Consider the following 12,482-nt stretch of genomic DNA (forward strand, 5'->3'; position numbering starts at 1 on the left):
TTCCCCTAACATATACATACAATTTGGCTTAATATGTATAATAGTTGTGACTCCTATTGCTATGACTTTACTGCATAACAATTGTTAGTTTCCACAGTTTGTCAATCGGTTTAACCTATGATCTGAACAATTGATTTGATTTATTAGTTATGTATTGAAAACAATTGTCAAAACTGTTGAAGACATCGATGTTTGCCATCCATTGATTGTAACTCAAGTGAAGATCTTCGCGATGATGATCACCGACGAAGTCAGACGTGAAGTCAATTATTGTCTTGAATTGATTGAACTGTTGACCAATTGGCGAAACACTACCCGACGGGTCGTCAATGAGTGTCAATGTCATCACAACGGGTCGGAAGACAAACTGTCTGTCAGACAGTTGGACATCAAACTAACCGAAGTTTATGATGAAGAAAGGCTGAACCAAATCCGTCATTTGATCGGTTATCTCAGTGGTCACTACACCGTCAAAACAGAAAGATTTACTGCCGATGACAGCGTTGGTATCAATAATGAACAAGAGTTTATAAATGGGATCAAACAAGTAGAGGCTATACTATACGGCAACGATGACATAGATAAGGATAATAGTGATGATTACGATGACAATACTGATGTCAATAGTGATAATGGGAACCAATTAAGTAATGACATTAACACTGATTTATTGATGGATACTATTATCAATAGGGATAACATTACAGACATCAGTAGTAATAAAGAGAGCGATAAGTCAAACACAGTTACCAATAGTAAGACACGAAACAACTTGAAGACTAAGACTTCCACAAAGTTTAATACAAACGACAGCAATGTTTCAAGATTTAAGAAGAGAACAAATGTTATGGATATGATAACTGTCATCACATCCAACACTATTAACAAATCATTTCTGAAAAAAACTCGAAATCATACGCCAAAAATTACAAAGTCTAAGACAGTGGCCAAAGGTTTGACAAAATTAAATCCAAAAATAAGAAGAGAGACTTTGAATGTTAGCCAAAGAAGATGTAGAGACAATCGTAAATATCTTTCAGCAGAACAACTGAGAGATGGTGTGAGAGATAATCGATGGGAAGTGTTGGCAGACGAAGAGAGTAATCTCATATCTGGTATAATATAAAAAATGTTCTGTAATTTAAAGCTTTGACTCAATTCTTGGTTTTTTTGTCCATCAAGTGTTAAGAAAGAAGCCAAACGATATGGACTTACCAGTGGACGGAAAGATCTCAACCAATGGTACGGTGGGTTATAAGTGCAATGAGTGCCAGTTTGTGACGGGTCGCCGAACCGATATGAAAGGTCATGTTCGAGCTGTTCATTACAAACAACGACCGTTTCTCTGTAACGATTGTAATAAGGGGTTTACATTCAAACGCATTTTGGACTCTCATCGGGCAAATATACACGGCATAGGTATCGGCAATAAGGACCGTCCGGCCAGATTTAAGTGTCAGTACCCTAATTGTACGTACGAAACACATTACAAAAGTCAATTTGAAAGTCATGGACAAAGACATCGAAAGGAGCGCAATCATAGGTGCGATGAATGTGAGGCAGCGTTTTGTGCGGCCAGTGATCTAAAAGTACATAAGCGACGAGTGCACGACGGTTCGCGGCCCTATATCTGCTCGTGGCCCGGATGTGATGCCGCTTTTAAGAGCGCTCGTGATTGTCGTAATCACGGTGTCGTACATTCATCGGAACGCCCATTTACATGCGATGCCATCGGCTGCGGKATGAGCTTTAAAGACAAGTCACATCTCAAGCGYCATATGGATACACACGAATCGATTAAACGGCACCGTTGTATTTGGCCGGCCTGTGAGCGGTCATTCTCCAGGTTTGGTTAACTTAATTAATTGAATCTAAATTAAAATAAATTGATTTTAATTATAATAGAAAACATCATTTGGATAATCATATGAAGACACATACATGTGGTGAACAAATGATGACACAGTCTTTTATGGTTACGTAACCTTTTGGATCAAATCAATAATTTATTATATTATGTTAAATATATTGTTTTATTATATTTATTTTTTTTATTCATTATGTTTTTAACTATATAATTTTTATTATTATGCTTTTCATTATTTATTGTATGTATAAAATTATTCATAAATTATTATAAAACATGTACAGTATTACTGTTACAATTTCTTATCATTTTTTACAAAAATAATATTTGATTAGATTTAGTTAATAATGAGTGTATTATAATGTAAATACTGAATAGTTAAATGTTTTGTACAGTAATCTCATTGAAAAAAATAGTGGTTTAATGTCTGCATTTGAATGGACACTACATTTGCAGCACTTGTGCTCATATCTGACTGTGCTTTTGAATAGTGTAAGGGATTAAAGATTAAATAAAAATATAAATTTATATATTTTATTAAGTGTCCTATTTAAATGTGTAATATATTTATATAAATATAACAAACTTATTGGCATATAATTTTATAATATTTAGTTAACTGATATATTGATCACATTTATTAATATTTAAATATGTTTGACAATTATTTAGTACCACTTTTTGTATTGTTTGCCACTATTTTATATATTATTTATCAGCATTTAATTAGTCATAAACCTAACGTTTCTACAGTTAAACCTGAAAATAGAGATAAAATTGATTCAAATCAGGCTTTAGATGAACGCAAATCAGGATTTATCGATAAAATGAAAGAAAAGGTAACCAATTCAGTGATGATATTACAGTAAATTAATTTTATTGCACTAACTCTTGAACATCCTCTAAGAACCGGAATGTGATTGTCTTTTACGGTTCCCAAACGGGAACTGCCGAAGACTATGCCCGACGTCTATCACTGGAAGCAACAAACTATGGATTACAAGCAATGGTAGCGGATCCTGATGTTTGTAATATGGATGAGTTGGCTCAAATGAAAGAAATTTCTAATTCATTGGCTATATTTTGTGTGTCCACTTATTGGGAGGGAGATCCCACTGATAACGCACTAGAGTTTTACAATTGGCTCTTAAGAGGGCAACTGTTGGTATCGGGACTGCGGTATTGTGTGTTTGGTTTGGGCAACAGTTCGTACGATAATTTTAATACAATGGGAAAATACTTAGATAAGAGACTTGAAGAACTGGGAGCTATTCGTATCCATGAGCTGGGAGTGGGCGACACTAAGCATAATATTGATGAGTATTTTAATCGATGGAAGACTAATATGTGGTCATCGGTTTGCAAGCAATTCAATCTAAAGTTAGTTTCTCGTCAGAAATCCAGACAATATCATCTCATAGTACACAACAATATACCGGATTATCAGATCTTCACGGGAGAGGTCTCTCAACTGCATTCGTTGTCCTCACAGAGACCTCCTTTTACCTCAAAGAATCCATTTTTGGCAAAAGTTTTAGTCAATCGCGAGCTTTATAAAAACGACAATCGTTGTTGTCTTCATATAGAGTTATCACTGGATAGATCTAACTTAAGGTTAGTGTCTTTGAATTATTTTGAAAATTTTTATAATATCTGTGCAATAGTTACGAAGCAGGAGATTATGTGGCCGTCTATCAGAAAAATGACGATACAATTGTCAACACAATCGGGAAATTATTAAAAACCAATTTGGATGAAGTGATCACTTTAGAGAACATGGGTTACGACAGTTTCAAAAGACATCCCTTCCCATGTCCCACATCTTACCGAACAGCACTTCAATATTATATCGACATTACAAGTATCCCCAAAATTAACATTTTAAAAGAGTTGTCTCGATTTACCGATGATGACCAACATAAGTGTTATCTAAAAAAGATAAGTTCAGTTACCGATGAAGGAAAATATCTTTATAGGGAATGGATTGAAAGCAAATGTCGGAGTATTGTCGATGTTTTAGTAGACTTGCCTTCTGTTAGACCACCGCTGGATATATTACTAGAACTATTACCTCGTCTTTTGCCGCGATATTATACGATATGTTGTTCATCTAAATTATATCCTAAAACTATTCATTTGGTTGCTATGATGGTCGACAAGAGTCCCTTTCGTATAAACAAAGGTGTGGCCACTAATGATTTTATGACTAAGAAATGTATGCAAAATGGTGACAATATATCGGTTCCCATTTTTATACGACGATCACAATTTCGATTGCCTGCCGCTACAGAAGCACCAATTATAATGATCGGTACGGGTAGTGGTGTCGCTCCATATCGGGGTTTCCTCCAGGAAAGGGCTTTTTTGCTAAACAGTGGTCACAATATTGGAGAAGCTGTTCTATATTTTGGATGTCGAAACCAATCACAAGACTTTTTGTATGAACAAGAGTTTGATGACTGGATTAAAGACAATATATTGACTAAAATTTATACCGCATTTTCTCGCAATGATGTCAACAGTTGTAAACAATATGTAACCGATATTATGAAACAAAATTTGCATGAAATCGGTCGTATGATTGTCAAAAACAATGGTTATGTATATGTTGCCGGTTATGCCGAGTCATTGGCCAGGGATGTTAAAAATGTAATAATTGATGCCATCGTACTGTTTGATAGTCAGACACATGAAGAAGCTGTTGATTACTTGAAAGTTATGGAAAAAGAGCGAAGATATTGTTCAGATGTTTGGAGTTAATACTATACTATAATTACTTTAGTTTTAAGCAATTGTTGTTTTAACACACAATTATAATTTTGTTTTCTTTAATAAATTAGGTATAATTTAATCAATTTTTAAAAAATAACAAATAAAAATTTATTTTTTAAAGTGGAAATAATACAATATACAGTATAGTATAATATACGGTAATGCATTCAATCATACAGTAATATACAGTAACTGATTATTAAGTGAATAATAATTATTATAATACTTTAATTTTAACAAAAATTGCAGAAGATGTTGAAAATCATAAATTATGATTTGAATATTTTGTTATTATATTGATTAAACAATTTACAATTTAGTCAATCCAAGTATATATTTGAATACTTGTAGACCGGCTTCGGGTTTGTCCTGAGGAACCATATGTCCGGCGCCGCGAACTAACACAAAACTAACACCTTTTTCGTAGTGCTGTACAAAACCTCCGATATCTCCATCTTTTGTGCCATCATTAGTCCATTGTCTAGAAAATCAATTATAATTTTAATGTAAATTTTGCATTTATTACCACAAAAAATAACATACTTATAGGTATCTGTTTTTTTAAGTTCGAGATTATCGACAAAACGCGAGTCTGATATAAAGTCACACATAATGTCAAAGTCTCCGTTATAGACAACAAACTTTCCCAAAGAGTATTTGTTAACCAATTGTAATACATTTTCGTGTTGAGGTGTATAACCCTTTTGTCTGTCATAAGCACCTCCACAACCGACCCATTTTATGCTACCCTCCTTCACATGTAATGCTTTGCGAACTTCTTCAATATTCAGATATTTTGAGTGTCCGTCATGAGGACAGTTCAATTTTTCCGGTCCATTCAATTTTAGTGACTCTCCAATAGGAAACTTTAAGCCTATTCTTTCAAATCTTTCTTTATAAAACTTATTGAAAATCGTTTGATAGTATAGATCAGGAAAACAATCATCGTATATATTGTATGGATTTGGTGTCGACACCGATTGCACCGGTACTGATTGGCATTTACTAAAGTGCAAAGTATATACAGTATTAATATAACATATTTTTAATTGAAAAATAATTTACAAAAATAAAAACTCACGTATTATTTAAGTGTTCATCAAAATCGCACTGATGTTGTGGACCGGACTTAAACTCACAACAGTTCTCAATCTTTTTCTCGTAATAGTCAGTTGTAATCAATCCGTGACCCAATGCAAAGTCATACATGTGTTGACCGGACAATAAATTTCCGTCAAGTAATGAATTGCCAACTCCTGCACCTGTATATCAAAATTATGTATATATTTAATTAATTTATATTTAACAATAATTATAAGTATTATTGCCTTTAAAATTGATGGTAGAGTTTCTTTTAAATATTTCTAGTGAAAGCATCGGTACATAAACGCCTCCATAGCTTTCGCCCACAATATAAAACGGATTTTTCTTCAAATGTGGATATTTTACAAAAAAGCTTTCGAGAGCTAAATAATTGTCTTCAGCTGTCGACACATCAGTGTTGTAAGGAATGAGTTGATTGTCTTCATAACTGAAACCAGTACTAACCGGTGACTCCATGTATATAACATTTGCCACTTTATTCCAGGAGTGAGTATTTAATGCAACAGTTTTGCCATCACTGTTCACATGGAACGGACCATTCTCTGTGAGCATACCGAACACTGAACTACAACCGGGTCCTCCCGTTAGCCAGAGAACTACTGGTGCGTTAGCCGGATCAGTCTCGCTCTCGACAAACCAATAGAAATGATGTCTACCCGGGCGTGCGGTTAAGTAACCAGAATATTGTTTAAATTTAATCGGTTCAGTCAAACCCGGCAGTGAGCCTATCAGGTCATCATTGGAGGCAAAAACAATTGCAAAGTTTAAAACTAATAAAATAAATGCAAAATCCATATTTTTAACTGTATTTCATACAACTTGTTATAATTATAATAAGACTAAAATATATTATTTAATTTTTAAATATATAATTCAGTTTTTATACTACACTTTATCACTTATTATTAACTTAAAAAGCTTTTAAAAATTAATTTTACAATATATTGATTTTGATTTTTAAAAGGTAAGGTTGACATAAATTTACTATACTTTAATCAATATGTGTATTAAACAATATAAATACAGTATACCTTAGTATCTGTATCTGTGATAATTTTATTAAGTGTTTGTATCAAATTAACCTAATAGTACCTGACACAATAATATTACAATTTTATATTTCATAGATTTCATATTTATTGTTTTGCTTTATTAAAATCAATATTTAGTATAAAAAATATAGTATTTTCTATCAAGATATAAATAATTAAAAATTTTCTATAAAATACAGAATTTTGAAAAATGCATATAATTATAAATCTGCATAATATATATATATATTAATTTAGTGTATTTTTTATAATAAATAAATTATATATTGCATATAATAATGAAATTTCTTTTAATTTGCTTTAATACATGGGGTAATCATAAAATATATATATAAATATACAGATAACAGAAGTTTTTGAAAATATATGATAACTTCATATTTATGTATTGTATATAAATATTATTATACAGTTATAGTCAGTAAAAAAATTAATTGATATAAACTTGACATTTATTGATCGCAAGCAATGTTATCATATAAATTCATATTTTATATTTGATATAAAAAACTAAGCAAAATAATTAAACAAATGTTTTAAAATAAACTATAATAATTATTTATAAATTATATATTTTAGTGTTGAGAAATAAATTAAAATGATTCAGTATAAATTTATATTGTATTAGATGTATAGTGTACTCAAATTATTTTTAACAAAAACAAATTATTTTTTTAAGTTAAGATAAAAATTGTTAATGAAATTAGTTTAATATTATTATCATATCCTTTTTTAGCTATTTTTTATTGAATTCAAATAATAATTAAAAATCACTTATTATGATTAAAATTTAGTGTCAATTATTAAAAAAAATATTTTTCGTTTTAATTAATAAATAATTTTTATCTGTTAAATGTTATATTTTTATATATTTAATTATAAATACTATACAAATATAATCCGAAACCGATATTATATGTTTGGAAACCTTTTAAATGTGTTGTCTGGCAGTGGTTTGATTGAGAGTTTGTAATAAATATTAATATAAAATTAGTTTAAGATTATTATCAAATCATTTAGTTTTATAATTATTCTTATTTTAATCATTATTACAGATTAACAATCAGTTTGACTGCATTTAATATTTTGCATTAAAGTTAACCAAAAATACATTGGTTTTCATTGTTAAAATCAAACCAAATGTAATGATAAACAGTTTACTAACTTAATTACAGACATGAGATATATATGTATTTGTCTCATCTCTTACTATATTTTAAAACATGTTTTTCATATTTATTTGCGAACCAAACCAATACCTAAGTGTATTAATTCATGTCATTAGACAATAAAAATAAGAAAAAACATTTGACTTTAATATAAAAAAAACTAATATTTATTTCGTAATCAACCAAAAAATGTATTATTGTTTTAAATTAAATCTTAAATCAGATCTGTTTTTCTTCAAAGACTGACGATTGAGAGCACGGCTGTCGACATCGGTTAGCATTTGGACCATACGTTTGGTGATACCAACACTGAACAGCACTTTGATGTGAGTTTGAAGGATCGGAATGTTGAGGTCGAAGGATAGGAGATTCACAACCAATGGTTGACTTCAATACAATTGTCTCGAGTCGTGCAATGCGTTCATCAATTTGTCCGATACTTCGGTTCAGTGTTTCAAACATTTCGTCAATTTTTCGGTTCATTTGTGTTATCGAGTCGTTCGTATCGATCGATTCGTTACGAATGAGAATCTTCTGTATATCGATAGATATGTCAGACAAACAAATATTCCGTTTTTTCTTCATTTCATACCTTTTTATCTCTAATACGTTCGAGTCGTTCAATAATTACCGACTTTATTGAGTTGTATTTGTCGGTCTCAGGCGGTGTCGACACCAAATCAATGACTTGTGTTCGCACGAGTTGACCGACGTGTGCGACGACGTACCAGAATTTAATGTCGTCGTCGTCCACACCGGCGGTATTGAACTTTGACTCGAGTTGTTTGAACCAAAAGGACGGGTTGTTTGGACAGAAAGGCAATGGTTTGACTGACATATCGAAAGTCTTATGAAAGCTAAACGACTACTACGGGTACAGAACCTGTAGTTACTGTTATATCGGAAGCTTGCGATTGAAATGTTGTGAAGAAACACAGCTATCGAAGTAATGTATATCACTTGATATATGATTGTATACGTGTTATACAAAAACAAGTTTATTAAAAAAAATGAATAATAAATTTTATTTAATTGATTTATAATTAAATCTAACTTTTCTAATATACTTTGACATTGATATAACTCAATGTTTACAACTAATAAATTATAGAAATGTTTAAACAATTCCTCAATTTCTGAATCTTAACTATAATTATGAATAAATTTAAGTCAAGTTTATTATATTTATATATAAAGAATATAACTTATAATTAAATAATAGGAATATTGTTATAACTAATGATTAAATAGACAACACATCAGTCAATGCAGAGTCTGAATGTTTGAGTGGAAAAAATTTAATTGTTTTATATTTATGTTTTAAAAATTATTTATTATTTTAAAATATTATACTCTATTAGTCAACTAATAATAATTATAATAATCCTTTACTATAAGAAAAAGTATTATCGATAATAATTAAATAATTAATATTCAAAATCAGTGATAATTATAAATATAAATAATTTAAATATTAATATAATATGACGTATTTTACTTATACTAACAAATCTAGATTTTACTAAATAACTAATTGTAATTATAAAATAAATCTTAAACCTTAAAATATAAAATAAATTTTAAATATAAAGTAAATTTTAATAATTAAAAAAATTACTTTTGTAAATAATTAAGATATAATTTGTGAGAAAGTATGACATCATTATTCAAATAAATATAATTTTTATATAAATTGTTTACAAAATTAAAAATAATAATTATAAAATAATAATATTAATAATATTTGAAAAAAGAGATTTAAATAAACTATAGTTAAAATATGAGACAAAAGTATTATATAAAAAAAAATTAAAGACGAGTTGATATTTGTCTGGCTTTGAGATTAACGGCTAACTCTTTCGGTGACATTAATATACTTCCCTTAAAATACTCCATTTGTTTGCTATTATCAGGTAATGTAAACTCAAATCTGTGGATCAGTTTCGCCAAACACATCCTCATCTCATTCAATGCAAATCGTTGTCCAATACAAATACGAGGTCCGCCACCAAACGGGATAAAAGCAAAGGGATGGTGTGTTGAGTCTATGAAACGTTCGGGTTTGAACTTTTCGGGTTCGGGCCACAACTTCGGGTCCCGATGTATGGCATACGGTAATATTTCCACTGAACAACCGGCAGGTATTGTTATGCCTGAAAATATATTAAATAATTTATATCATATTTTTAATAATAAAATTAATAAGTAATATAAATAATACCAGTGTTTCCCAGTTTGTAGTCCTGTAGACATTCACGTTGAATACGAGTGAGAGATGGGGCCAATCGTAGGGTTTCATTAATCACAGCATTCAAGTACTTTAAGTGAACCAACTTTTCATATGTAAACTCATCAACAGTTTTGATCTCTTCATACAATTTTTGTTGACTTTCTTTGTTTTGCGACAAATAATATATAGCATGAGTTAGGGCCGCACTTGTAGTATCGTAACCGGCGATAAAAAATAGTATTCCCTGTGCTGTCAACTCATCCGGTGTAAGTGTGCCGATAGGTTTTGTTTGTTTTGTTTGTTCATTGGACTCATCGATGTCGACATCACTGTTGGAGTCATATCCGAGATCTTTGTTTGTCTTTTCCGAATCAATCATTAATTGTATAAAATCTGTCCTCCGTTTTACTGACAAATTAGAAAACAATTTAATTAAAATATAATTTCATCCATACATTACAAAAATACATACATTTATCATTAATTCCATATTTATTACGAGCTTTTCTTTCCTTTAATATTTGATTTGTCAGATCATCGAAATATTGAACGGCATTCACATCAAAGGGTTCACAGTTTAATAGTTTACCCAAAGGTGGGAACAGAACTGATACAAGTGCTTGAATATTGGCGTCGACTCCAAGAATTTTCTTAGCGTTTGTCACTATCGGATGATTCGGGTTTTTCACGGATTCAACATTTATACCATAAGCACAGGCACTGATCACATCCATAGCAAAAGCGCCGATATATTTGCGCATATCTACCGGTTCACCTGTTATATCAAATATTTTAAAATTATTTTTGTATTGAATAATAGTTTGACTTCAAAATAAAATACAAACCTTTCTTTTCGTAATCACTTAAACTTTCGACAAACTTATCGGATATGTCCGATATGTGAGACATCATTGCCCTTAGTTTTCCTGACGTGAATGTCGGCGATAGTATACTGCGAACCCGTTTCCAGTCATCGTTTCCCGGCATAAAAAACAGACTTTTATCGATCTTAGAGCTTCCGAAATGAAAGTGTTTGTGATCGGGAAATATATGGAAATCCCTGACCATTATGTCGCGCAACAAATCGGGATCATTGATACAAATGGCTTTCCTATCAAACGAAAATGAGCCATATATTGGTCCATATTTTTCGTATTGAGTTTTTGTAAAGTTATGGTGATTAGTGAAAAAGCCGCCCATCTCTATAAACTTTGGTCCGACTACACCCCGACGCGACCAATAGGTAAACCGTCGATACAGTAAACTATAAATATTAAAAAATAATATTAAATTATTTATATAACAAAATTAATCAAAAAATATATTTTCAAACTATTAATTGAAAACTATATTATTATTATTTTGCTTACAATAAGATTAATGAAACAGCTATTAGAACAACAGTTAGAAAATCCATTTTCGAAATAATTATTTGTTGAACAAAATATTACTTTTCAATCAAATATTTATTAAATTTATTTAATGTATTTGCAGATATATTACATTACATTACATCACATTATATATTGAAATTTGGAAAAAATCTTTGGATTTATAGTTTGAGTGGAAAACAGGATCCAAATATAGTCAGCTAAACATTACCTCCAATGCATTTGCGCACAAAGATTTATGTACTAATAAAATGTATTACAAATAAATTGTTTGATATTTTTAAAAGCTATAATTTGTATATATTTTTTATAACCTAATAGTTAATAATAAATACTAACAGAATATCAGGGATTTATTTTATATAGCATTTAAGTACATTCATTGCAAACATTTAGTGCAGTTGGGGTTTTTAGTGTACAAATTTTTATTATATACTATAAATTAATTTATATATGAGTACTGATTAAATTATCGATAAACAAATAGTAATATAATATGTATATTGAAAATGTTTATAATATGAATACAGTATGATATTAAAATAGAAAACTTAATAAAATAGATAATTTTTACACTAAGATCAACTCAAAAAAAATAATTAGAAAATATAGTTTATATAAATTATAACAAGACTGTTGTCAACAGTATTACAATATTTATAAATTAATTAAAAATTTCATAATATTTATTAAAATTTTTATTTCAAAAGTATAACATAGTATATTATAAATTATCAGTCATATAAAATCTGTTTTTTATAAGATCTATGTTTATAAACCTATAGTATTAATATTGTCTAACAAAATGACAAAATGACCTTGCTTATTTGTTTGTTTAGTAAACCACTATATTGTATGTACCGAAAGTACGCATACATACAGTATAGACGAAAAATA

General features: G+C 29.9%; 4 protein-coding genes across 4 annotated transcripts; 2 read left to right on the forward strand and 2 right to left on the reverse strand.

The window, feature by feature from the left end:
* On the forward strand, window positions 1–2,033 carry LOC128953616 (zinc finger protein 510-like). The gene is made up of 3 exons (XM_054299115.1): window positions 1–1,115; window positions 1,183–1,846; window positions 1,906–2,033. Exons 1-3 carry the CDS (start codon window positions 233–235, stop codon window positions 1,982–1,984), a joined length of 1,626 nt encoding a protein of 541 aa, XP_054155090.1. The 5' UTR covers window positions 1–232; the 3' UTR covers window positions 1,985–2,033.
* A 257-nt stretch (window positions 2,034–2,290) lies between these two features.
* On the forward strand, window positions 2,291–4,627 carry LOC128953799 (NADPH--cytochrome P450 reductase-like). Its single transcript, XM_054299319.1, has 4 exons — window positions 2,291–2,359; window positions 2,587–2,706; window positions 2,775–3,481; window positions 3,532–4,627. Exons 1-4 carry the CDS (start codon window positions 2,291–2,293, stop codon window positions 4,625–4,627), a joined length of 1,992 nt encoding a protein of 663 aa, XP_054155294.1.
* Window positions 4,628–4,838: 211 nt separating this feature from the next.
* LOC128953641 (lysosomal protective protein-like) lies at window positions 4,839–6,654 on the reverse strand. Its single transcript, XM_054299146.1, has 4 exons — window positions 5,968–6,654; window positions 5,721–5,901; window positions 5,183–5,644; window positions 4,839–5,120 (listed from the first exon to the last, which is right to left on the reverse strand). Exons 1-4 carry the CDS (start codon window positions 6,536–6,538, stop codon window positions 4,949–4,951), a joined length of 1,386 nt encoding a protein of 461 aa, XP_054155121.1. The 5' UTR covers window positions 6,539–6,654; the 3' UTR covers window positions 4,839–4,948.
* Window positions 6,655–9,773: 3,119 nt separating this feature from the next.
* LOC128953800 (cytochrome P450 3A29-like) lies at window positions 9,774–11,741 on the reverse strand. The gene is made up of 5 exons (XM_054299320.1): window positions 11,565–11,741; window positions 11,040–11,458; window positions 10,667–10,969; window positions 10,186–10,602; window positions 9,774–10,117 (listed from the first exon to the last, which is right to left on the reverse strand). Exons 1-5 carry the CDS (start codon window positions 11,609–11,611, stop codon window positions 9,774–9,776), a joined length of 1,530 nt encoding a protein of 509 aa, XP_054155295.1. The 5' UTR covers window positions 11,612–11,741.
* Window positions 11,742–12,482: the final 741 nt, after the last annotated feature.

This window comes from Oppia nitens, unplaced genomic scaffold (genome assembly GCF_028296485.1).
Source record: "Oppia nitens isolate AA-2021 unplaced genomic scaffold, nextdenovo-longstitch-racon4-pilon3 scaffold23_pilon_pilon_pilon, whole genome shotgun sequence".
NCBI classification, from domain to species: domain Eukaryota; kingdom Metazoa; phylum Arthropoda; class Arachnida; order Sarcoptiformes; family Oppiidae; genus Oppia; species Oppia nitens.